At 40.7% G+C, this 27,391-nt stretch overlaps 1 protein-coding gene and 2 pseudogenes across 1 annotated transcript; all 3 read left to right on the top strand.

Moving 5' to 3' along the window:
* Positions 1-3,557: 3,557 nt before the first annotated feature.
* On the top strand, positions 3,558-13,062 carry LOC139194463 (uncharacterized; annotated as a pseudogene).
* A 6,663-nt stretch (positions 13,063-19,725) lies between these two features.
* LOC114819227 (uncharacterized) overlaps positions 19,726-27,391 on the top strand; it is a 33,132-nt pseudogene continuing 25,466 nt past the window's right edge.
* On the top strand, positions 23,642-24,800 carry LOC103425692 (uncharacterized). The gene is made up of 4 exons (XM_070819109.1): positions 23,642-23,847; positions 24,115-24,249; positions 24,339-24,498; positions 24,703-24,800. Exons 1-4 carry the CDS (start codon positions 23,836-23,838, stop codon positions 24,789-24,791), a joined length of 396 nt encoding a protein of 131 aa, XP_070675210.1. The 5' UTR covers positions 23,642-23,835; the 3' UTR covers positions 24,792-24,800.

The raw sequence follows: 27,391 nt of genomic DNA, 5'->3' as shown, positions 1-27,391 counted from the left end.
ATTAGCATGCCACCGGAGTCACCTAACATGACCTGTCTGACTGGACCCATAGCTCATCAACATATGTCTGCACACGAGTCAGAGTCACCTAATGTGACCTGTATGATAGGCTGGGTGTAAATAAGTATGCTTAAGTGCTATGATCACGTGAAAGCTGTGCGATAAATTGTGGGTCACCTACGAGTCAAAACCACCTATTGTGGTATGTACGATAGGCTAGCACCAAAACTTGGATCCAAGGTGAGCGTGTAGTGCGGGAGGTGAACAATCATGTGAAAGCTATGCCCTGGCCTTGGGCGGGAGCACTACCACCGGGGTGCAGCATAATAAGCTCTAAATGCATAAATGCATAGCAATATGCAATGCAACAAGACCAATCACATGCTAACTCGCCTGGAGCTTACCATATGGCATACAAGGCATAAATTCATTTAAAAATGTTTTTGGAAATCATAAAGCATATATATATATATATATATATATATATAACAAATGACCATTCACTAATAAGTAGCAGGATCGTAGCCTCCTAGCCTCACTTGTCCACGCTCGTCCTCAGGGTACATCTCACCTATATGTGGTACTGAAGGAAATATTGTGAAAAACATGTTCATTTGAGCAACATCTATAGCATGCAATTAACAATTAAAAGGCGGAATCATGCTTGCATGCACTCAAAAACAAAACATTAACCATGAAATTCAAAGCCTAGTAGATTGGTGAACCTTGACTCAACTTAAAACAACATTTGTTAGTTGAGAAATTATACATTTGTAGATTCCTCTTTGCATAAGCAAAGGCTAATCACCCAAAGAGAGGGCCTTCATTCCTTGCATCTTAGATCTATGGATTTGGATGGATGAAATGGTTCTCCAAGTTCCCAAAATTGAGAACCTCTAAGTCTCTTCACCAAGGTTAGATTGGAGAAGAAATGAGTGACCTTGGAGTAGTAGGATTGCTAGCTAAACCCTCCAAGGAGGCCGCCCACTTTAGAGAGAAAGGAGAGCTTATGTTCTCATCCTTTCCCCAAAAGAAAACCCTAAATGAATTTTGGCTATAAAGTCATATCCTTAATTCATTGGAGTGGCAAACTTGTAAATAAGTCCAAAAACTCACTCCATCTCTAAATGGCCGGCCTTAGGGTATTATTGGGCTAATTGGGCCTTTGTGAATCATTATTCATTAAGTTGTAATACAACTTAAGTCAATGGGCTTGACGTTCGAAGCCCATTGGGCCTTAAGGTCCAAAACTATCCCGAGGTCTTTAACGAACTTATTCGTTTGATTAATTAACATATTAATTAATCCTTGCCATAAATAATTAAACCATTTAATTATTCTTACTCATCTCCATTGTTTCTTCAATCTCCACCTTACACGGTGTACGATCCATTACGTTCCTTTTAGCGAGGCAGTGGGCGATTAAAATCATTTCAAATCAATTGTGAATTGAAACTTACTTTCAATTCTCCCTTTAGTGATTATACACTTTTAGGGCTTCCACAAACCATGAGTGACACCTAGCAGCATATCATGGTTACCCAAGCTAATCAGAAGAGGTAGAGAACCTATTCAGTTTAGGATTACAAATGCACTACGGTCTTTCTCTAATACAATACTCTTGACCACATTGTTTGGTTTGATAGTTTATTCATGTCTACTATCCAATGTGCTCGTGTGCTTATATGATTACCTTGAATGTGATTTGGAACGACTTCCTAAATCTCATTCATACTCTGGCCAGAGATTCTTAATCATATCATAGAGTTTTCTCCCCCAAACGGTTTGAAGGTTAGATATCCCTTGTTGCACATTCACTTGCCTCCATGGCTAAGTGGCTTAACCCTGACGATGCCGTGGACACCCGCGGATGGGGTGACTTTGACATAATCAAAGATCAAAGACCTAACCACAAGACAACTATGATGCCTCAGGTCAAAGGACTACTTTGCATTATCCCAACCATGAGTTCTCATGTGACATGAGTATGAGAACTCTTCGTTGATCGTGTTCAGTGAACTCATTCTCTATTGAGCACCTACGTACTTGTCTTGATGTCACACACACCAATGACTCGAGACTAGTCACTCTCCCTGAGAGAAAACACAGCACGTACTGATCTTAACAGACTGTCAATGCCCAATTGGCAATCCTATGATCAGGAACGTTTAGGATATGTATACGAAAGAGAATAGTCTCATTAATTTAACTTGTTTAAATTACATTCTTCTAATTACATATTCCTTGGACTTATCGTTTAAGCATATAACATTTATATGAGACGGCTTAAAACAATAATCTTTGCCCTTGATATTAAACTAGATTAGTTTAACATGTGAAATGTCCGTAAAGTATCATCATATGATTGGTTTTAGGGCACATTTCCAACATGTACAACTATTTTAATGTTAATTTAATAGTACATAAACAAAACCCAGGATTAATTCCTTATATGTTGCTTAATGGGGTGTTTGAATATACCAACGTGATCTACTCGACAGCATGAACACACACACATTTTTAGAAAAAATTTTGGATGTCGGACGCACCCTCACGCGCCGGCCAAGGCACGGCTACATGCACAGGCACGTGCCTGGCACATGGGATGGAAACCTTAACGGCGTTAGGAATATTCCGTCAAAATAGGAGGAATATTTCGTTAAATGGTAACAGTGTTACCTAACGCAGTTAAAATATTCCATTAAAGTTAACGGAATATACCTTCTTCTTCTCCGGTCACTCGCTGGTCTTTACCATCCGCCGTCGTCTGCACTCGTCGGTTTCTGGAAAATTTTCAAATGCTTATATCTACTTCATTTCTTAACCAAAATCCATGAAATTTATATGGATGTGAAGGTCTTAAAGAGTAGAACACGTTCATACCTATTAGAAGTCCAAAATCCAACAGAAAATCCCTCGACAGCTCCGGCCAAAACTAAAGTTCCTCGAAACCGTGTGATCTAATGTCAATGCAACCTCAAACCTATTCTAGAGTGCTAGGGAAGTTGCTTGGGAACCTTTCCAAGTCCTAAAACCTCTTAATCTTACTAGGATCACGTCGGAGAAACTTTGCTCCTCGTCAGATCTCACGAGTTAACGGGTTACAACTCACCAACTCAGAAACTAAGGGTACCACTAGGTTCGTGAAGTCGAAAGGATAGTGATGGTGGTGATTTTCAGTTCTATCCGTGTTGCTTCGAGGTGTAAGTGAACTGGGGGTGTCTTGGGTGCAAGAAGAAGAAGAAAGAGGAAGGGGATTAAGGTGATTAAAAAAAAGCTGGGATGAAAAAAAGTTGGTAGGGGTTTTGGTGTTTGGTAAACATCTCAAAACAGCTTTATTTCAAAGTTTCACATGAAAAAAAGCCAAAAAGTGGAAGCTGTATTTTGCAGCTTCAAGAAGCCGCTTATTATCCAAAACACAGAGCTACAGTGCCAAGTTAATGAATTTTTTCGATTTGCCAATACTGCTTCCTCCTTTCTCCTTTCTCTTTTCTCCTACACTCTGCACTTTCTCTTTCTCTCTCGTAAAACATTATGCATGCCCCTCTTCCCTCCTACCACTGCACCTCTTCCTCCTCCTCCTTTTCGTCTCTCTCTGTCGGTCTCAGCACCACACTGTTGTTGCCTTCCAAGTACCAGGTACTCGATTTGCTTGAATATATTTGCTGTAATTAATTTAGTCGGATCAAATCGAAGAGTGGCGCTCTGACTCTACTGCTGCAACTGCGTCCGAGAAGACGACGACGACGACGACGATGAAGAAGGGAAATGGAGTGATGGGAGAAGGTCGGAGATGGGCCGTTGACTTGACTGACATCTCAACTTCCCCTTATTCCCGCGACTTCCCCAACCCTCTTGGCATCTCTCGCGCCTCTTTCGAACAGGTTTTTTTACCCCCTTCTCTCTCTTGCTTCTTCGTTCGATTTGGATTGGGAATTTGGGGTTGGGTTTGTTCCCAATTAATTGAACTTGGGGTTTTTGTTTTTCTATAGGATGATTCGACTGTGAGTCGCCGAAGAAGGTTGCTGAATTTACTTGGAAAGCTCAGGTACTGATTCCCCTCTCCCTAAATTTGAATTTATTTAAGTAATTGGATTTAGAGTTTTTCAGCCTTAGGATTTCAGACATTTTAATTGGTGAAAGATTGTACGTTTGCCTCTTAACTCGATAACAATCACTTGATCGCAAATTGGGCATGATTTAAATTGCTGATGGATTACAATTTTAGATTTTTTTTTCTGCTAAATTTTTTTAGCCCTGTTAATACTGATGAGAATGTGGTGATATTCAAATATTTGGGCTTTTATGGATTTCATGGTGTCTTTGTGTTTGAGCAGAAAGTATGGGAAGTTGCACAGGCCACATTCAAGAATTTGATGATGATGGGTTTCATGATGTGGATGGCTGGGAGCACGGTGCATTTGTTTAGCATTGGAATCACCTTATCATCGTATGAATGGTTTTCTATTACCATCAGCCATGGCATTTTGTAGTAGCCACCTTGTCATTGCGGAATAATTCTGGTTTAATGGGAGGGTTTTTATTCTTCATTATTGTTATTCTGCCTTTAACTCCGCCGTGTAAGTTTATCTTACATTGCCGGTCCCAAGCCCGGATAAAGGAGGAGGGGGAGGGCATCAGGTAGTCGACAGCCGGCACTCCATGATTACGTCGAATCCTTATGAAAATGAATTCATAACGAAATCGCGCTAAAGCTAGGGCGTCACCCGTAAGTGGCGCGCTGTGTGGCCCGAGCACAGTGATAAGTGAGCAAGGGTCGCTGTATCTCCATCGGCACCCGGATGCAGTGTTAAATGAGCAAGGGGGCTATAGAAACTTCTTTTCGAACGACTCCACTCAAAGTTGTTTGGGAGCATATGCTCCTATCAACTTTACACGGGACACACAAAAGAAGTACTTTGATCCTATTAGATGGGGAAGGGTGAAGAAGCTAGGACAGAAGGGTAGAGTTCAAGAGAGTAAAATGCGTTTAGGAACGTGGAATATAGGAACCTTGACGGGAAAATCTATGGAAGTAGTAGAAGTTATGGTGAGGAGAAGGATAAATATTATGTACCTACAAGAAACTAAGTGGGTTGGTCGTAAGGCAAAGGATCTAGAAAACTCAAGGTTTAAACTATGGTATTCGGGCACAAATAGAACGAGAAACGGTGTTGGCATCATCGTGGACAAGACCTTGACACAAGATGTTGTAGATGTCAAGAGGGTAGGAGATAGAATCATGGCAATCAAGATTGTAATAGGACAAGAACTTATCAATGTGATTAGTGCGTACGCACCTCAAGTAGGGTTGGATACGAGTTCGAAGGAGAAATTTTGGGAAGACCTTGGAGACTTGGTGCAAGGAATTGCTCAGACGGAGAAGTTATTTATAGGAGGAGATTTAAATGGACACGTGGGCAGGGAGACAGGCAACTATGGAGGTTTTCATGGTGGCCATGGTTTTGGGGAGAGAAACGAGGATGGGGAAGCTATCTTGGATTTTGCAATGGCATATGATCTCTTCTTAGCCAACACCTTCTTTAAGAAGAGAGAAGAACATGTGATCACCTACAAGAGTGGGTCGTCAAAAACACAAATAGATTTTCTTCTAATGAGGAAAGGGGATCGTATAACTTGTAAGGATTGCAAAGTTATACCAGGAGAGAGCGTGGCTAATCAACATCGCTTGTTGGTGATGGATGTACATATCAAAAGAGTGAGAAAAAAGAACAAGACTTGGAAGTGCCCAAGGACTAGATGGTGGAATCTAAAAGAAGAAAAACAAGCCATTTTCAAAGAGAAAGTAATCACCCAGTGTGTGTGGGATAGAGAGGGGGAAGCTAACCAAATGTGGGATTCCATGGCTAGTTGTATCCGAAAAGTAGCAAAAGAGGTATTAGGAGAGTCCAAGGGCTTTGCCCCACACCAAAAGGAATCTTGGTGGTGGAATGAGGAGGTACAAACAAAGGTGAAGGCTAAGAAGGAATGTTGTAAAGCCTTATACAAGGATAGGACCGATGAAAATGGTGAAAGGTATAGAAAAGCGAAGCAAGAGGCGAAGAAAGCTGTGAGAGAAGCTAAGTTAGCGGCTTATGACGATATGTATAAGCGACTAGATACCAAAGAAGGAGAGTTGGATATCTATAAACTAGCTAGAGCAAGGGAAAAGAAGACAAGGGACCTAAACCAAGTGAGGTGCATCAAGGATGAGGATGGAAAGGTTCTTGCTACAGAGAACGCGGTTAAAGACAGATGGAAAGGTTATTTTCATAATCTTTTCAATGAAGGACATGAAAGGAGTGCTTCTTTAGGGGAGTTGAGTAACTCAGAAAAGTGTAGAAACTACTCTTTTTATCGTAGAATCCGGAAGGAAGAAGTGGTTGTAGCTTTGAAGAAGATGAAGCATAGAAAAGCAGTAGGCCCAGACGATATACCAATCGAAGTGTGGAAAGTTTTGGGAGAGACAGGTATAACATGGCTCACTGACTTTTTCAATAGGATTTTGAAAACGAAGAAGATGCCAAATGAGTGGCGAACGAGCACTTTGGTGCCTATCTACAAGAATAAGGGCGATGTACAAAATTGCATGAACTATAGGGGTATTAAGCTAATGAGTCATACAATGAAGCTCTGGGAGAGAGTCATTGAGCATAGATTGAGGCAAGAGACACGGGTTTCGGACAACCAATTCGGGTTCATGCCAGGGCGCTCAACCATGGAGGCAATCTATCTCTTACGAAGATTGATGGAAAAATATAGAGATGGGAAAAAGGATTTACACATGGTCTTTATAGATTTGGAAAAAGCGTATGATAGGGTCCCAAGAGACATTCTTTGGAGGATTTTAGAGAAGAAAGGAGTACGAGTAGCATATATCCAAGCTATACAGGATATGTATGAAGGAGCAAAGACTGCCGTAAGAATTCATGAAGGACAAACCGAAAGCTTTCCCATAACTGTAGGATTACATCAAGGCTCATCCTTAAGTCCTTACCTTTTTGCATTGGTAATGGATGAGTTAACAGGACATATTCAAGATGATATTCCTTGGTGTATGCTTTTCGCAGACGATATAGTGTTGATAGATGAAACTCAGGAAGGGGTAAATGCAAAGCTTAACCTTTGGAGAGAAGTGTTGGAATCTAAAGGTCTTCGCCTAAGCCGATCAAAGACAGAATATATGGAGTGCAAGTTCAGTGCAAATGGAGGCCGAAACGAGTTAGGGGTGAGGATCGGAGATCAAGAAATACCAAAGAGCGACCGTTTTCGTTACCTAGGATCTATCTTGCAAAAGAACGGAGAATTAGATGGAGATCTCAACCATAGGATACAAGCTGGATGGATGAAGTGGAAGAGTGCATCTGGCGTGTTGTGTGACCGCCGTATGCCACTGAAGCTCAAAGGAAAATTTTATAGGACGGCAATAAGGCCGGCGATGCTATATGGCACAGAATGTTGGGAGGTGAAGCATCAACACGTACACAAAATGGGTGTAGCAGAGATGAGGATGCTTCGTTGGATGTGTGGGCACACGAGAAAGGATAAGATTAGGAATGAGGATATCCGGGGTAAAGTAGGAGTAGCTGAAATTGAAGGAAAGATGAGAGAAAATCGGTTACGGTGGTTTGGACATGTGCAAAGAAGGCCTACTGACGCTCCGATTAGAAGATGCGACTATGGGACAGAGGTTCAGGGTCGAAGGGGTAGAGGAAGACTTAGGAAAACTTTGGAAGAGACCCTAAGAAAAGACTTAGAGTACTTGGATCTAACGGAGGACATGACACAGGACAGAACACAATGGCGTTCTAAGATTCATATAGCCGTCCCACTCAGTGACTTGGATTTTCCAAGTCTCCAACCGAGAAGTTTTCCTCACTCGGGAAATTAAGGGAACACTACCTCAACCTACATGCTCCACTCACAAAGCTTCAACATACAAGCTTCAACAAAAGAAAATTCGAAGAACTTAGCGAAGAAGGCTTTGGTGTATTTAACACAATACATTGAAATGAAGGAAAGCTTATTTATTGATATCCCCGAATAGTTACAAATATGTACATATACTTGAGTCAAAATAAACAAACAAGAGGGAGCCTTCACAAAGGTTGCTTAGGAGAAGTTTCAGCAGTCGGTAGAGCCCCAGAAAGAGAAGGCACCGGAGGGGGATCATTCGGAGCCTCAGTACTGGACAGAACCCTAGAAGGAGGAGGCATCAGAGGTTGATCATTTGGAGCTTCATTACACGGTACAGCCCCAGAAGACGAAGGCAATAAATGCCTTTGGAACAAACCCACAAATCTCTGATGATCAAGTAAAACCTGACCATCAGATTCCTTCATCTGGTCAAGCTTCCTCTTCATGTTTGTAGCATAGTCATGTGCGAGCCGGTGCAACTGTTTATTCTCATGCTTGAGCCCTCTAATCTCCTGTTTGAGACTCATCACTTCAGCCGCCAATAATTCAACTTGGCGGGTTCGAGCAAATAGGCGTTGGGCCATATTAGACACAGAACCTGCACACTGAACACTGAGAGCCAGAGAATCCTTAACAGCCAACTCATCAGACCGTTTGGAAAGTAGTCTGTTATCTTTGGGAGTGAGAAGGTTCCTGGCCACTACCGCAGCGGTCATATCATTCTTCATCACGGAATCCCCAACGGTAAGAGGACCAGTAGGGGAGACAAAGGATGGGCGCCATATGTTGTCAGGAGAAGGCGGGGCTGCCTCTTCAACAAGGTTCAAGTCAAAACGACGGTCGGAGGGGCCAGACATTTTCAAAGGTGTTGAAGAGAGAAGAGGTCGGACAAATCAAGATCTTAGAAGTGCAAGAATGGAGCTTCTACTGGTGGATATTCAAGTGTGCTTTGGAACTTAATGTCAGCCCCTATAAAAATCTGCACTCGACGAAGCTTCAGAAATTGAAGATGCGCCTGCTCAGAAATCGAAGAGGCGTTTGCTTTCTCAAAAGCTGGGCTGCTCAGAGACCACGAGGGTCGATCTCAGAAATCGAAGAGGCGTTTGCTTTCTCAAAAGCTGGGCTGCTCAAAGACCATGAAGGCCGATCTCAGAAATCGAAGAGGCTTGCTTTCTCAAAAGCTGGGCTGCTCAGAGACCACGAGGGCCGATCTTAGAAATCGAAGAGGCATCTACTTTTCCAGCCTTGTCAGTACCTGTCACACGCACACTCAGCTTTGCGGAAATTATGGGCATTCTATCGAAGATTTCTGGCGAAGTAGAAAGCACATGAATCGTACTGTTCAATCACCCACTTCCCACACGCAACAGTAGCTCATGGGTACCACAGATAACTTTGCCAAAGTTCTCTGACAAAGTTGAGACACGTGAAGCTTGCAGCTCCCACTACATCGCTCTGACCAAGAAGGGTAAAAGAATAGTAAAGAAACAACACTAACAAAGTTTAGACACATAAATTTTGAAGGTCTAGCTACCATATTATTACCCACAAGGGTAAAGGAACAGTACCACTGCTGGATAATTGGAAAGTTCCGGTGTGTCAACCTCTGTGCTTCGTGGCAAGGTAGACTAGCAAACATGCCCAACCTTTACTCACATTCGAGAAAACACTCCCAACAAGATTGCTTGCTCCAAAATCGAAGAGGCACCGCCCTCTGAATCTCGAGAGCCAGACTCCCAACATGATTACTTTCTCAAAAATCAAAGAGAGGGTAAAGGAACAGTACCACTGCTGGATAATTGGAAAGTCCCTGTGTGTCAACCTCTGTGCTTCGTGGCAAGGTAGACTAGCAAACATGCCCAACCTTTACTCACATTCGAGAAAACACTCCCAACAAGGTTGCTTGCTCCAAAATCGAAGAGGCACCGCCCTCCAAATCTCGAGAGCCAGACTCCCAACATGATTACTTTCTCAAAAATTGAAGAGAGGGTAAAGGAACAGTACCACTGCTGGATAATTGGAAAGTCCCTTTGTGTCAACCTCTGTGCTTCGTGGCAAGGTAGACTAGTAAACATGCCCAACCTTTACTCACATTCGAGAAAACACTCCCAACAAGATTGCTTGCTCCAAAATCGAAGAGGCACCGCCCTTCGAATCTCGAGAGCCAGACTCCCAACATGATTACTTTCTCAAAAATCGAAGAGACACCGCTCCCCGAATCTCGAGAGCCAGACCCCCAACAGGATTGCTTTCTCAAAAATCGAAGAGGCATCGTTCTCTGAATCTCGAGAGCCAGATCCCCGACAGGATTGCTTGTTCGAAAACCGAAGAGGCACCACTTTCCCAACTTCAAGAGCTGGATTTCCTTGGATAAAGCTTGTCTGTAATCTTCACACGCAACATCAGCTTTCCAGATACCATAGACCACTTTTTCAAAGTGCTCTGACAGAGTAAAAACATGTGAAGTTGGCAGCTCCCACTACCGTGCTATGACCAAGCAGGGTAAAGGAATAGCATTATTACTTGATGTTAGGGAGACTCCTATATATGTCGACCTCTATCCCCAACGAACAGGCAGACCTGCAAAAATGATCAACCCTTCCTCTTATCTGAGAGGGCACTCCCAACGAAGCCTTTCGAAATATTCAGTTTTCTTTCCCCCCGATAATACCTCTGTAAACAAGCTATACTAGAGCAAGAATATCTCATATCATCAGGGTTAAAAGCAAGAGTATCCCATATCATGCTTTTTCCCTGTCTTTTCCTTTGACCTTGTTCTTACCTGCAAGACAAGGAGAAAGAGAGCAATCAGTCAGCACTTGGAATCAAGCTTCCAGCCAGGAACTGACTGCCTGGAACCCCTTACCTGATTACTTACCTGGCATTGCTCTCGAGTACTCATCTTCAACATCTTATGCTTCCAGGGAAGATACCGCATCTGCCTGAGGAACAGATAGGGCAAGTGAGAAGGATACAAGGAAGCATGTGGAGACAAGCGTAACAGCACACGTGCCGATACATCCACTACTCTGTCAAAAGCAAACGTATCCCATATCAGCAGGGTCGAACGTACTCTAGATTTGATGGACTTGTTTTGACCCTCAAATTCTTCAGTCGGCCTTATACTCTGGAGGAAACTAGAAAACCCTCCAGCCTAGTTCAAGAATAAGCCTGTGGAAAGTTACTTCTTCAAAAGCAAAAGTATCCCATATCATATCTTCTCATTTTTTTTCTCTTTATCCTTCATGCTGCCTGCAAGATAGGGAGAATGTGAACAATCAGCCGGAGCTCTGATTGCTTACCTTGTCTGTCACCTCTTTCAGCAGATCCCCTAGCTCGGCGACTTGGGGGACTCCTACTACATGGTTTGTATCGCGCTTGACCAAGCCTGAAAGTACAAGTAAGCTTCAAGTGAAATTGATACATTACCTTGTGCATCTCCACCAGTTACAGATACCACCCCTGGATGGAGGAAGAGTACTTCCAGAGAAGATGTCACATCTACCTATGAGACAGATAAGGCAAGTCAAGACGACACCACACTCCGGTACTTAGAAGTTTCGTGGTTACGAGATCATTCTCCCACAATATTTCCTAATGTCATTTGTACTAAATTATTCACTTGTACTCACTAAAGGAGAGCTTGAACCTATGTACTTGTGTAAACCCTTCACAATTAATGAGAACTCCTCTATTCCGTGGACGTAACCAATCTGGGTGAACCACGTACATCTTGTGTTTGCTTTCCTATCTCTATCCAGCTATATACTTATCCACACTAATGACCGGAGCAATCTAGCGAAGATCACAAAAAGTGACCGTTTTCGCTACCTAGGATCTATCTTGCAAGAGAACGGAGAATTAGATGGAGATCTCAACCATATAATACAAGCTGGATGGATGAAGTGTAAGAGTGCATCCGGCGTGTTGTGTGACCGTCGTAGGCCACTGAAGCTCAAGGGAAAATTTTATAGGACGGCAATAAGGCCAGCGATGTTGTATGGCACAGAATGTTGGGCGGTGAAGCATCAACACGTACACAAAATGGGTGTAGCGGAGATGCGGATGCTTCGTGGGATGTATGGGCACACGAGAAAGGATAAGAGGATATCCGAGGTAAAGTAGGAGTAGCCAAAATTGAAGGAAATATGAGAGAAAATCGGTTCCGGTGGTTTGGACATGTGCAAAGAAGGCCTACTGACGCTCCAGTTCGAAAATGTGACTACGGGACAGAGGTTCAGGGCCGAAGGGGTAGAGGAAGACCTAGGAAAACTTTGGAAGAGACCCTAAGAAAAGACTTAGAGTACTTGGATCTAACGGAGGACATGACACAAAACCGAGCGCAATGGCGTTCTAGGATTCATATAGCCGACCCCACTTAGTGGGAAAAGGCTTTGTTGTTGTTGTTGTTGTTGTTGTTGTATTGTTATTCTGCCTTTACATGCATATGTTTTGATGAAATAAAGGCTGATCAGGGCTTGATGTCATAGCTCTCTCAGTATGACAACAAGATTACTAATTATTCACCTGTGCAGGAAATGTGAGTGACTTTACCTTTTCAAACATACATATGAGCACAAGATGCTATGATCAATCCTGGTGGGGAAGAGCCGAGCCAATCTACGTGACCACATGTCCTCGACACTCAAAGTCAAATGAGGGTTCAATCTCTAACCTACTCTTCGTTAATATCACCTCAACTTCCGAGAATGGAGTATTCTTATCAGGTTCTAAAGGCGGGCTTCTTAATGATTTACGATTCATTAACTTGGATCTGACTTACAGAAGATGGACCAACAATGATGGTGGGTTGGTAGACTACAGACCGGGATGCCAGGGACTTGTTAAACACAGCACGGCCGGGATCATCATGGAACACATCAATGGCTTGGTGATTGACAATGTTAATATGAGATGGTCCGATGATCCGTTAAGGCAGTGGAATGATTCTTTGGATTTCAGGTCTACTACTGTAAATAACATATCTCTGCTTAATTTCCACTCCAGCTTGTACAAACAATGAAAGAGGTGGATAGAGAGAGAGATTAGGAAGAAGTATTGAATAATGTCATTCTTTAGATTGTATGTTGGTGATGGATTTTGTTCAAAGTTTTTATTAGATTAAAGGCATGAAAGTTTGTTCAATTGGTCACCCACCAAGCAAAACCAATATCTAGAGTTGTTTTGTATGTTATGGTTTAAAATTTTTTTAACCAGAATACACTACAAATTCCGTTCACTTGCACTCTGAGTTGTGAGAAATACAAAGGTATTTCAATTGAAGTAGTTTGTCATACTAATTAATATTTAAGATAAAGTTTATAAATATTTTTATTTTAAAAATAAAGTATATTTAGTAATTCACCTTTATTTGTTAAGAAAATTAAATTAATAGCACATATAGTATTATACCATTTTTGGTCATTTTACAATGTCACAAATGTTTTACATAAAAGTTTACCAAACACTATCATACTGTTTTTTTTTTCCAAAAGCACTTTTACAAAAAAGTTTACCAAACACTCTGTTGCTTTATTTCACAGCCGTTTATTCTCACAGTACAGCAAAATCAGTTTTTTTTCAAAGCACAGCAATACCAAACCAACCCGAAGTCTCGAGAAGGAGAAAGAAAAGGGAGAGTGTGGGTGTGTATTTTATCAATATATAATATATGTATCATATATGGTGACATGTTAATTTCCTTTTTCATTGAAAGTGAAAAATATATGTATCAATCTATTTTTCATTGAAAGTGATTAGATTTTTGGGAAAAAGACTGTTTACTACCCTCATGTTTCGTGGTTTTCAACATTTAGTACATCAATTTTTTTTCATCCCAAAGTCATACCTAAAGTGTAAATTTTGAGACAGTCTCATACATCCGTTAGTCAAACTGTTAAGTTTCCAGTTACATGATGACGTGGCGCCCATGTGGATAATGACTGGGCGCCACATGTCATCCACATGGAAATTAAAAATAAATTATTTATAAAATAAATTTAATTAATTTAAATAATTTATAAATTAAAAAAATAATAATAATAAAAAACCCCTTCTTCCCCAAATCCCACCCGTGCCCACCCTCCCTTCATCCACCCCTTCGTCTTCCCCACCCTCTACCCCCTACCCACCGACACCCTTCCTTTCCCTGATACCCACACAGCAGAACCCATTTCATCCCCCAATTTTATCAAGACACCCACCACCCAATTTTATCAAGCTCCGCCATTTCCGACACCAATCTCACCACGCGCACCTGAACCCTCCGGTGTTTGAGTCCGACGGCACCAACCTCTCCCTCCCTCCTCTTCCCCCGTTGTCCGCTCCCTCGACCTCCCAGCGCAACCCAGAAGAAGAACAAAAAACAAAAACCCAGAAGAAGAAGAAGAAAAAGGAGGAGGAAGAAGAAGAAAAAAAAAAAAAAAACTGAATTTGCAACCCAGAAGAAGAAGAAGAAGGAGGAGGAGGAGGAGGAGGAAGAAGAAGAAAAAAAAAATGAGGAACCCAGTTCGTTCCCCCGAGGAAAAAAAAAAAAAACCGAATCTGCAACCCAGATTGGAGGAAGAAGAAGAAGTAAAACCCAATCCCCAAAACCCAGAAGAAGAAGAAGGAGGAGGAGGAGGAAGAAGAAGAAAAAAAAAATGAGGAACCAGTTCAGCCCCCCGAGGAAGAAGAAGGAAAAGAAAAAAAAAAGATTTTTTTTCAAAAGTTTTTGGCGGGAAAAAAAAAATTTAATACTACCAAAATCCCTTATCTAAAAAAAAAACAAAATCCACGTGGACCCACGTGGCGACCCACTTGGCGCCGAGTCATTGTTCACATGAGCGCCACGTCACAGTTAACGGGAGACTTAACAGTTTGACTAACGAATGTATGAGACTGTCCCAAAATTTACACTTTAGGTATGACTCTGGGACGAAAAAAAATTGATGTACTAAATATTGAAAACCACGAAACATAAGGGTAGTAAACAATCTTTTGCCCTAGATTTTTATATTTAAATATTCAAAGTAAAAATCTAAGTAAAGATGTATAAATAAAGAAATTTAAATAAAATTGTAAAAATTAGAAAACTAGACTAAATCCAATAACAGCTCAAATTTTTGGACTTGAATCAAAGTACTCTAACAATTTCCCTTGATGAATGAACGTAGCTAAAATTTTAATTTACAACCATCAATATTTTTATTTGTCTTTGTAGGTTTTAATAACCTATATATAATCATCATTCCTTCTTACTCATGCCTTCTGCTCACCCAACATTGATGCTTATGAATGAGTACTACAAAGTGTCCCTTAATTAAAAATGTTTGAGGGATCCTTCAACAGAAGGAGACTATATATATATATTGGGTTTGGATCAGGGAATACACATTTTGTAGGGTCCCTTTATCATAATTGTGTGATTCACTAGCGTCAAGAATCGAACCTATGACTCTTTACCTTCATGTTTTATGACGTTACAACATAGTTAAGGTTTAATGCTTAAATTACAAAAAAAAAAAAGGTCAAGTTATATAATCATCAAAGCTGACACACTACTATAAAAGTGGCTATAACTGGCGGTCCAAAAACCGACAAGAAAACATAATTTTTATCGGATTTTTGCCAAAAATCCGATATCAAATCATGCAATGTTGGATAGGAGAACCGACACCATTGCTAGCGTCACGAAAAAGCTTTTGATGTCAGTTAGTCCCCTTAATCAGCCACCAAGAAGGAAAGCAATATAAAATAAAAAATGATAGTAACGTCGGTTAAAAGCAACATCGAATATCACGTCGGATACAGACAACATTAATTACTGATAAGATGGTGGTCCTAACCGACATTGCATAACTATTCCAGAAATAAAATAAGCAACCTCATGTCGCCCATAACCGACACCACAAACCATTAATAAAAAAAATCTAACAGTCTGTCTCAGTTTATGGGAAATCCAAAAACACGTATACGATGCAGATTTTTTCACAACACTTGGCCGCGTAAATGCCTCTGATCTCCTCTTTCCTGAATTTCTGCAACAGTTTCACAAGGGAAAATAAATTACAATATGGAATTACAATATATAATTTTCATTAGAAAACAGGTTATGGGAATAAATCCTAGAACACAAGAGTACACTAAACTTGAAAAAAAAAATTCCCAAAACTCAAATCGACCGAGACAACAGCAAGGAGGCCACTAATCTTGAAAAAGAAAATTACATTTGTGCCAATTCAATAACAAAATTTAGGAAGAATCTGAAAGCCCTAACTTAAAACCAATTAGCAGCCCTAATTGTAGAAATGGTAAATAAGGGGAATGTACAATGAAGAAGAAGAAGGAACTTGAGCCAAAGAGCAACACACCCAGTGATGCGACTGTGAGTTGTATAGCAGACTTTTACCAAGCGAGACACGTATTTAAAAAAATAAAAACACCAATCTGTCGGCTACACCAATCTGTTGGTGTTTACATTGCTTATGCATTTAGGGCGTGTTTGTTTGCCCTCGTTAGAGTTCACTGGACTGGATTACTTTGCTAAGACTAGTAATCCCGTGTTTGATGCGAGTTGGACTAAACTTAAATGAGACTAAGTCAGACTCGTTCTGACTAAGTGCTTCGCTAGGTCGTCCTAGTGAGACCCCCCAAAAAGCATGGGATTCCTAATCCCGTCTCCAACATCGTTTGCACGCCTTAGTCGTCTGCAACTCCGACTCCCTTACCCATGCCCAGATCTCAAACCCACTGCCTAAATCTCAAAATCAATACCTAAAATTCAAAACAAAAAAATGCAAAACCCCCAAATGTAAGCACCTGCAGACAAATCCCCCACACAAATTCAAAATAAAAAGGCAAAATCACTAGAAAAATTTGAGATTTTCCTAGAAAGTCAATGAAGGCATTGGGTGGAGAGCTCCGATAAATCATCTGCGCGAATCTCTGCATAAGGAAAAGAGGGGGAGAGTGGATGAGGAAAAGTGGGAGAGGGGAGGGAGAGAGTGGGTAGAGGAAAATAGAAAGAGGTATATGGAGAGGAAGAGAATTCTAAAAAAATGGTGAAACAGGACACAGAGAGGAGAGGGAGAGACTGGCGGAGGAAAAGAGGAGGAATGGGTTAAGATGAAAAAACATTAAAAAATATTGGCAGACAGAGAGATGATTCTGGAAACAAAAAAAAATGATAAATTAATAATAATTATTAATAAATATAGATTAAAAAATATAATATTTGAATCTTTTAGTTATCTTCTTCTTAGTCCGACATTGCACCAAACGCTTCACTAAGCTAGTATAGCTTAGTCTAGTCTAAGTTAGTCTAGCTTAGTCCCTGCAGCTAGTCCAGTCCGAGACAGTCCGGTGTAACAAACACACCCTTACATGATTGCATTATTCTCTGGAGTGAAAATTTGAGTACAATCTATTTATCTTACTCTATTTTGTTTTTGTGTATAGCTCCGTAAACATAAAATTATTAATTTGGGAGGGAGAGATGCCAAAGGACGAGAAAGATGAGTTGTTTAGATAAGTTAAACGGGCTAATTAAAGGAGAGGAAAAATAAGGAAGGGTAGTAAATATTGAAATAGTTATTATTTCTAAATTTCTATGAGTGAGAGTTAAAAAAAAAAAAAAAAAACTCAACCGTGAGTGGCTATTATTGTCACTCCCGCCACCACCCCCCCATAACCGCCGTTATCACCACCCACCATCATCACAGCCGCCGGTACCACCACCTACCATTGTCACCGCCACCCACCATCATCACAATCGTCGCCACCACCACTTACCATTATCATCCCCGTCACCGCCACCTACCATCACCATTACCGCTGTCGCCATCACCCGCTATCATCACCATCGCTGCCACCACAATTACTGCCTACCATCATCACCATCACCACCACCATCATCTACCTTCACCACCACCACTGCCACCACCACGACTTCCACCGCCACCTCCATCCACCATCCACCATCCACCATCACCATCGATGCCGCCACCTCCACTTAACATCATCACCATTGCCACCACCACAACGCACCATCCACCATCACCGCTGCCACCACCACTTACCATCATTGCTGTCACCACCCACTATCATCACCATCACCGCCACTTACCATTACCATTGCCACCACCACCACCACCACCACCACCCACCATCATCACCACTGTTGCCACCATAGTCACCACCTACCATCATCACCATCACAACCATCACCACCATCACAACCATCACCACCACCACCATCACAATTTTCTAAAAGCGAATTTGTATCACATTATTGCTAGATATTGTGAGGCTAAGCCCATCCCCTCCCCTTTAGTGTAAATAATTTCGTTAATTTTTTTTTTTTTATCTTTTTGAAATTTCTTGAAAATCTTAAATTCCATAGTCCAAACTAGGGGTGGGCAAACAAGTGCAAGACCCACAAGACGGGGGCATGTATTATTGATTTGGGCCAGGTTCGGGGCGGGGCCTAATTTGGTAAAGACTAAAACGGGGCTAGGCGGGGATAGGGTATTTATAGGGCGGGGCGATTCCATAATCTTAGAATCATGGGGCCCCTGACCGACATGTTTCTACCATACAATTAATGGACACGGTAATTTCTTGTTTAGCCTTATCCCCTCACTCCCAGACTGCCCCACTTTCTTTCTTCGTTTCTCAACTTTCTGATACTCTTCTCCCTCCCACCCCTTGATTTGACCACGTCGACATCACAACAGCCACCACACGAGTCACGACATCACCTCACCATCATTTTTAGAACTGGAACCTTTATGAGACTAATGGAGTCGACTCGAATTTGACATCACATAGTAGCCAATGACCATATGCCATCACCCTCACCATCGCCTCTTGACTCTCATATGAAGATCTCTTGTTTGAGATCGGTGAAGACGAAGATGCCTTGTTGCAGATCGAAGAAGATGGAGGTGCCTTGTTGTTGATCATAGAAGATGAAGATGCCTTGTTGCAAATCATAGAAGATGGTGGGCACAAGGCTCCAGACCGGAGAAGACGGGGGGGGGGGGGGTTCAACGATTTATATGATTGTTTTTTTTTGAAAAAGGTTTTGGGATTTAGTAGGAGATACTTTAGGTTTTGAGATTTGAAAACAATTTATATGATTCGATTAATTTGTATGCATGTCAACCTTTTTTAGGCAAGTGGGTTCAGTAGGATATACTGGAAATCCCAAAACATTTTTCATAGCAAAACAATCATAATGCTACTGCTTCGAGAACCATGAGTCGTTCAATTCTTGTTGCAGATTATCCTAATGCTACTGCTTTTGATTTGAGCTGTCTTGGTTGTCGACAGGAGAAGATGAATGATGCGCTAACAAAATAAAATGGCATTACTCGACTCAGCCTGTCCCGTTGCATTTTTAAACCGATTCAATTCGATTCTTTCAGGGTGCGTTTGGTACGTGGGACGGGACGGGACGGAACGGGACGAGGCGTTCCGTCCCGCGTTTGGTGCGCCAAAAATGGGTGGAACGGGTTGTTCCACGGGACAGATTTTGGGTGTTTTTGCGTCCCACCTCCCCCCTGGAACGGGTTTGTTCCACGTCTGTGGAACACACTGTTTTACCATTTTAAGACAAATATACCCCATGTCTTTTTCAAAAATTACACCTTCGTTCCGTCCCATCCCGTCCCGTCCCGTCCCATTCCGTCCCGTCCCGTCCCGTCCCGTTCCGTTCCGTTCCGTCTGCGTACCAAACGCACCCTCAAATATAGGCCCGGCCCAGCCCGTGCCCACCAATAGTCCAAACAGTGTAAAAAAGAAATTTAAATTTAAAACTCTGGTGCTGCCTATGAAAGCTTTAGGCGGGGGGTGCCACAGCCTGTGGGATATTTCTTATATATTCACCGAGTCGCTCACGCTCATCAATTCAGGAAGAAGGCGAGTCCAGGGTATGGCAGTGGACACCAATTTCGCATCCTCATTGTTCGATAACCTAAAGCTGGACGATCCATGGCTTCCTCCAACTAATTGGGAATCGATCCCATCCGAAACCGGAAATTCCCACCTTCTAAACCCCAACTCCTCTTCCTCTCAGTCTCTCTACAATGCCTCCGTCGTCTCCGTAAGGCCCACCTTCTCTCCCTTAGGGTTTCTTCGAACTCGATTGATTCTCTTGCGGCTTGACATGCATTTCTGCCTTCTATGAATGCACTGCAAGGAGTCGAATCGTTTAAAAGTAAGAAGTTTAAGAATTTGAACCGTTTTGGGTGCAGGAGGCAAGTTTGGTGCGGTTGGCTATGAATGCACTGCAAGGAGTCGAATCGGCCCTTGTTAGTATCCGGAAGCTTTCTGCTGCATTTTTCTCCGACCCGGCGGATCGGACCTTCCATCAGATTCCACGTCTGTGGAATAGGTCCTCTAGCACCCATGCTCTGGGAAGCATTCTCCAACCCATTGGCAGCTCAGGTTTGCGAGTCTTTCTCCTCCGAAAATTTGTGGATTTCTTTACGAATTTGAATGCGGAAAGTCAAGGTCATCTTGCTGGTGAAGCTCAAGTGGAGCAGTGCCCTCCCTATAGTCTTGTTAACCATGCTTTCGCCGTTTCCGTGGAAAAGGTTGTGGAAGGGTACATGTGTGCACTGGATACATTGTATGCATCAGTGGGTTTGAGGCGCTCTTCACGTTCTTCTTCTGCGGTGGGATGTATGAACAGTGTAGTGTATTCTGAACTTACTTTGTTGGAGTTGTATTTGCATACGAAAGAATTAAGGACTCAGATTGAGGCCCTTACGAACTTATGCAACTTATGTCAGTTCTCTAGTTGCTTATCAGTATCTTCTTTGGAAGAATTGGTTTCAAATGCAAATTTTGAATTTTCTAAGTTCTATAGAGGAGGGGATTTGCTCACATATCTGTATACTCAATTACAGGTTAGCTTACATTTCTTTTCCCGACGCACAACCTTGTGTAGTATGCTATGCTCTTCATTGACATATTTATTCATTTTAGAAGTTTAACCTCTGGTTTTGCTACTGGACACCTCATTGACATATGTATCTATTTTATCTTCTTTGTTTTAGGTTTCTGATCCTGCTCACCGTCCTCTACTCAAATTCATTTTTCTCCGTACATTTGAGCCATATTGTGGGTTTATTAGATCATGGGTATTCAAAGCTGAGATTAGTGATCCTTACATGGAGTTTGTGGTAGAATATGTTGACAGTATGTCTCAAAATCAATGTGGTAAAGCCGGAAACCCTATTGACTTCCCATTGGCAACTATTAAGGTAATGCTATTACTTTTAATGTTCAAAAGCTGGAGTTGGATACTGTTTTCCATGAATGCATCATTCTCTTCTTCGAATGAGTTCTCATGGTTGGTGTTTCTACCTCAGGAACGAGATGGAGTTGCTGTTCCTTGTTTTTTGAAGGACTTCTTGATTCCACTTGTCCGAGCTGGTCAGCAACTGCAAGTTCTGGTGAAATTGCTTGAATTGTGTACTTTTGTTGCCACCAAAGACCATACTTATGAGGGGTTTCTTCCCTGCTGGAGTGGGTTTTCAGGCAATTGTCCATGGTATGCATCTCTGTTGACATTCAGCAAAGGAAGTATAGAGGCCAGGATACTTTCGAGGGACAGTTATTACAAAAAGATGCAGGAAAAACTTGAGAATCTTTCGGCGAAATTAGAATTCAGATATCAACAGGTCATGGGCTGTGATCATTTAGTTTCTCTAGAACCATGTTTCTCCTATGATTTTAAAAATTGAATAGCATTATAACTCTAATTAGTTTATAACTCTAATTAGTTTTCTGTGTTTAGTTTGCAGCATGCAATGCATTAGCAATTTATTCAGTTTCTGGTCAATGTTTGTTTATTAGGATGTGTTTGTGTTCCTAGGCTTATATAAAATTATATATTGCCTCTATGACTTGTGAGTACCCTTGATGGTTTCTTAAACCTTTTTTTTTTTTCACTAAAATAGGTCATGTCACATTTGCTTATAGTTCTAGGTTGTGTTAACACTTTCCAGATATAATTACAAGACTTTGTTGCTCTGATATGCTCCAAAATGTTATATTGCTGGTTGGAAGCAATCTCTGATGGTGTGACATTGGAACTCTGCTTATGATGAGCAAATTGGGTTTTATGCAAATCATGCAAATTTAAGTTGATATCGCTGGGTCCTTTGCCATAGAACTGTTCTTATATCGATAGGTCTTTTGACGTGCCATGATTACCTTTGGAAAGTATATTATGTCCTGGCTTATAGGTGCCTCTCTCTTATTTATCTTCTTCTCTACTCTCTAGAAGGAGTAAGGGTTGTGAATGATAGGAACATGGGTCTCATGTCTACCTGCTTTCATACAATTTCTCTGCAGTGTTATTATCTGGTTTTCTTATAACTTGATTCATTTTATTTACACAGGTAGTTCCGCAAGGCAGACTGCCCGTTCGCTTGGATAATAATGGAAGGAGTTCCACCATCCCATTTCTATTCACATTGGATGACAATGTTGATAGTTTTATTGCTTCTCCAACAGATGATGAAAGGGAGTCACATGTGTAATCTCTCTCTCCCTCCTACTTTTCTTTTTGTGAAATGTCTATGTAATTGTTTTGTGTGCATGGGAATGCATGCATGTCTATTCTTTCGGGATGACTGTTACGCTTCTGCATATATGGTTTTCTTACCATGTTAGGATTGGGAGAGGCTGGTGAATACATATGCTCCCTTTTTCGTAATAATTCTTTTTTTTTTTTTTTTTTTTGCCACTTTCCTTCCAAATGTTATTGTAGCTTCATAAATGGTTGGATTTCTCTAATTCTCAGGGCAGTTCATGATTTGGATTCTGATGAATTAAGTGAAAGGGATGGTCTATCTGACCTGGTGGATACATACGATTCATCTGAATGTTCAACCTCCTGTTATTCTGAAGAGCAAAATGTGCCAGAGCAAATGATTGGGCTTCCTAATCATATCATTGAGTTGGAGCAAAAATATTTATCTACTTTAAGCTTTTCAATGAGTAGTCCAGTTGAAAATTTGCAAAATCCTCATGTATGTGAAGATTTGTAAGTGACCCGAATAAATTTGGTGAAGAAAGAGATTCCCCTGTACATTCTCATCATGAAGGAAAGTTTACAAGCCAGATATCTGTGCCCGTCAAACCAAAGGAGTCAAACTGGTCATGTATTTCTGGTGCTCAGTTTGTGAATTGTGTATCTACTAAGGATTGGCCCAAAAGTAATCCATTTGAGAGTTATTCTGTCGTTGATAAAGAGGACAGAGATGGTCAAAGGTCACATACAATGGATTCTGCCTCAAAGGTGAATGAGAGAATCATAGGGGCCTTAAAGGAAGCTACATTTAGAAAAAGAATTGAGACTAATAATTCTTTAATTGAAGAAGCCTCTGCAAAGAACCAACCTCTAAATGCAACATATACTTCTTCAGATTTATTGACATTACAACATTTGAAGGTTAACTCCCATAACAATTTTCTGAGCATGATCCCAATTCTGACAAAAACTAACATAATTCACATGATAACCAAGCCAGGAGAGAGAGACAGAACAGACTTTGGGGGTGCTTTACCTTACTTTGACTTTTCTTTCATAAAAGACCCTTTTAAGGTGTGTCTCCAAAAGCCACCTGCAGGGCTTTTGGACTCCAGTGCCTCAGCTTCCAGTGTCTGGAGGGATCACCTTGGAAAACAATGTTCTGGTGGAGATAATGTCTTGATTGATAAGACCAATGTATCTGATGTTCTTCCATATTCAGACTCAAAGGACCACAACCAGGCAGATGCAAATTTAACAAATGTTACTGGTGGTAGTTGTTGGGAGAGTTTGCTTGGTAGATTTAGTGACACTGTCGTTAGTAGAGTTGAAGATCACAGACAAGGCACGGGAGACAGTTTTGAGATACCACTTGATTTTATTATTGACAAATGCCTTCTGCAGTATCCTTTTCTTCTGTGCATTACATAAAAGGAAAGTTTATCTGGTCCTGAGTATTGCTCTTAATTTCTTCTTTCGCATAAATGCTTTGGTTATGCACATTCTGAACTGCATAGAAAGTTTTACAACCATAAGTTTGTCTGCTTTATTGCTGTTTAGCTATTCTGTGGTTGTGACTTGTGAGTCTTATTTATCCCATTGTTTTTATGTCCTGCTCAAAGTGCTTCTGTTGAAAGAGAGATGGTAACCTTAAACATGCTAGATATAAGTATGTCAGCAAGCTAACTATTAAGTTGCTTGAAGAAGGATTTGAATTGCAAGAACATTTACTGGCTCTACGGCGATACCACTTTATGGAACTAGCGGACTGGGCAGATTTGTTTATTATGTCTCTTTGGCAGCATGTATGTCATTACACCATACTAGTATCTGAGTCATCATAATACCATCTGACTTATTTTTTTTGTATCTTTTCTTTACCTGAAAACTACAGAAATGGTGCGTTACAGAGGCAGATCATAGACTTTCAGAAATTCAAGGTTTCCTTGAGTCATCAGTTCAGAGGTCATCATGTGAACGCGACCCTCATAAGGACAGGTTATTTGTATACATGAAAGGACATGATGCAATGACTCTTTCTGCATCTGTTATTGGTACAATATTCACACATTACTTGATTATTGTTCAAATAAATGTAGTGTCCCCCAACATATAGTGCCTCCCACTTTTTGCTGCTTTCAAATTAGATTACGTTTGGAACTTGAAACAATATATTTCACTTTTCCTCGTCATTTCTCTTGTTTTCTGTCTCTATTTCTCCCATAACCCTCTAATATTTGATCATGTCAATGATGCAGATGTCCATTCCTTCAACTTTCTTGGTTTGGGTTACCGAGTGGACTGGCCCATAAGTATTGTTTTGAGTCCTGGTGCATTGAAAATATAAGCTGAGATATTCAGTTTTCTGATGCAAGTGAAGCTTGCTATATTCTCATTGATTAATGTATGGCGCCCATTAAAGGTAGGGATTCTTTGGCTGATGAAAAGCTTGTGGTAGGCTTTTATCTTTCCCTCACCGTAAAACCTCCTTTCTTAGCCAGAGCTATGAAGCTCCAACTCTCAGAAGGGGGTGGGATAACATTTGTCGATAGAAATTGGGTAATATAGCATTTTTCCCCACTTCTTTTGTTGTGTGATTTGAAGCCTCCTATTGAGATTCGATGTACTTTTATCAGCTGATCACTCTTCTGAGTTTAAGCATTGAAAAGTAAAACATAAATAACTGGAAACCGAACTAAACACTGTTTGTTTTGTAATAGTGGCATTTTTTGGAGCTTATTTAACTTCTCATTTTGGAACTATTAATTTCTGAGATGGGTTCTCTAACGTAGTTGTATATAAGTAAGCTTTGATACATGAGTTTTGTTTTAACTACACCTTTTTTTTTTTTTAAATTTTCAGTTTCTGACTGCATAATGCTTATTTTGATGTTCTTAAAGTAATTAATTTTCTGTTTTTTCTTCTTCTTGAAATTCCTGCTGACTTTGAAAGGTCAACTAGAACATTCGTTAAACTATTAGCATACTGTTCCAGATTTTATTTTTATTTTCATTTAACTTTGAATCTGAAAAACAGGGAGAACAAGGATTTTAGTGCATAAAGTTACTTGGATTTAGTCTTTTAGATCATGGAAGTGCATGGTAATTCAAGTGATACTTTTTTTGCTGTCACACAAAGGATACTAAAATTTATTTTTATCTGCAGGATTTGGTATGCTCAATTAGTCAGGATATTGACTCTGAACAATATGATATGGGAGCAAGCCATTTTAATGCATTAGTGAAGATGAGGTACATGGAGCAGTTGTGATTTTGTATTTTGGGTTTTCTTTTCTGTTCAAATGCGTAATTCATCTCAGAGAAGGAATTGATTTAGATTAATTGGCTGGGTTAGAAATGGTTACTCAATTAAGGCTTACGTTGGTTTCTAATTGACTTACATAGAGAGTGTAGACCATTATTAGAGTTTATTTCATCTTCTTCCTTCTATTTGGGAGGAATATCTTCATAAGGAAAAAAAGTTTGTTTTCTGGGTTTATTGGGGATGTTGTGAAATGTTGTGATTGTCATGAAATGTTGGCAACATCGAGGAAGAAATGGCTATGCCCCTCAGTATTGATGCAGACTCTTCAAAAAGAGGACGCTTTGGCTGAAATGTCGAGCTGTTGGTCGGCATTTTCATCCTTGAGCACTGGTTTAGTTAGTATGGTCTTTTGCTTCGTAGGAGAGGCCTGCGTTGAATCCCGTGTTCACCAAGCTTGGGGGCCATACAGGTAGGAAAGGTTTAACTCTCACTCTGTATTCATAGGACCACTGGCCTCCAATGGAGCAAAACGAGGGGAAATAACGTGAGGATAGGGCCTTCTGCCTAATTGATAGATAAGTTTTGTAAGATGTGCAGGGAACGATTCTTCTATTTATTATGAAAAATTAGAACAACAATCCATTTGAACTGCCCTATTCCACAATTGTCTCGGGATATGTTTCAACGATTTCTGCCTCTGGCAAGATTGAAGGATTTTCTTTCTGTGATATGTTTGTAGGGCTCTAGTAATAATAACGACTGTAAACTTTTGAAGAATATTCCTTCTGTCTATACATTAGGTAGTTACTTCTACCAGGTTCAGCTTTAACCTAGATAAAAACTAAGAGAAATTGTGACCATCTTCTCAAACAATTTAACTTCCTCACAGGAGTTTTAGTTTATCAAATACTAGCTATAAGATTTCTAATTGAAAATTATGTTTACTAATTTTCTCTCTGAACTATGCCCAGGCACCAGGTCAATCATTTTGTATCTACATTACAGCAATATGTGGAATCACAGTTATCACATGTTTTATGGTGCAGGTTTCTGTACTCACTTAAACATCAGGTTTGAAGCTTGCTATTTTATTCCAAAAAGTCTTCATGCAATTTTACCCTGAAAGTTGAGTTCAAATGATAATTGAGGAAGGTTAATATTAGGACATAAATCTTTGTACATCAACCTTGCGGTTGAAATTTTATGTTATTCTCTTGTTTATGTTCGATAAAGTGTCCATGTAATGGCTGAAGGACCTTACATTTGATGGCAATGAGAGATAAAACAACAACAACAACAAAGCCTTTTCCCACTAAGTGGGGTCAGCTATATGAATCCTAGAACACCATTGCACTCGGTTCTGTGTCACATCTTCCATTAGATCCAAGTACTCTAAGTCTTTTTTTAGAGTCTCTTGCAAAGTCTTCCTAGGTCTTCCTCTACCCTTTCGACCCTGAATCTCTGTCCCGTAATCGCATCTTCTAACCGAAGTGTCAGCAGGCCTTTATTTTACATGTCCAAACCACCGTAACCGATTTTCTCTCATCTTTCCTTTAACTCCTACTTTACCTCGGATATCCTCATTTCTAATCTTATCCTTTCTCGTGTGCCCACACATCTAGCGAAGCATCTCATCTCCGCTACACCCACAATTGATTTGAATTCATGACACATGAAAGGAAC

This window comes from Malus domestica, chromosome 03 (genome assembly GCF_042453785.1).
Source record: "Malus domestica chromosome 03, GDT2T_hap1".
In the NCBI taxonomy this organism is placed as follows: Eukaryota; Viridiplantae; Streptophyta; class Magnoliopsida; order Rosales; family Rosaceae; genus Malus; species Malus domestica.
Note: the sequence above shows the minus strand (reverse complement) of the source record. Positions and strands in the feature narration are given on the sequence as shown.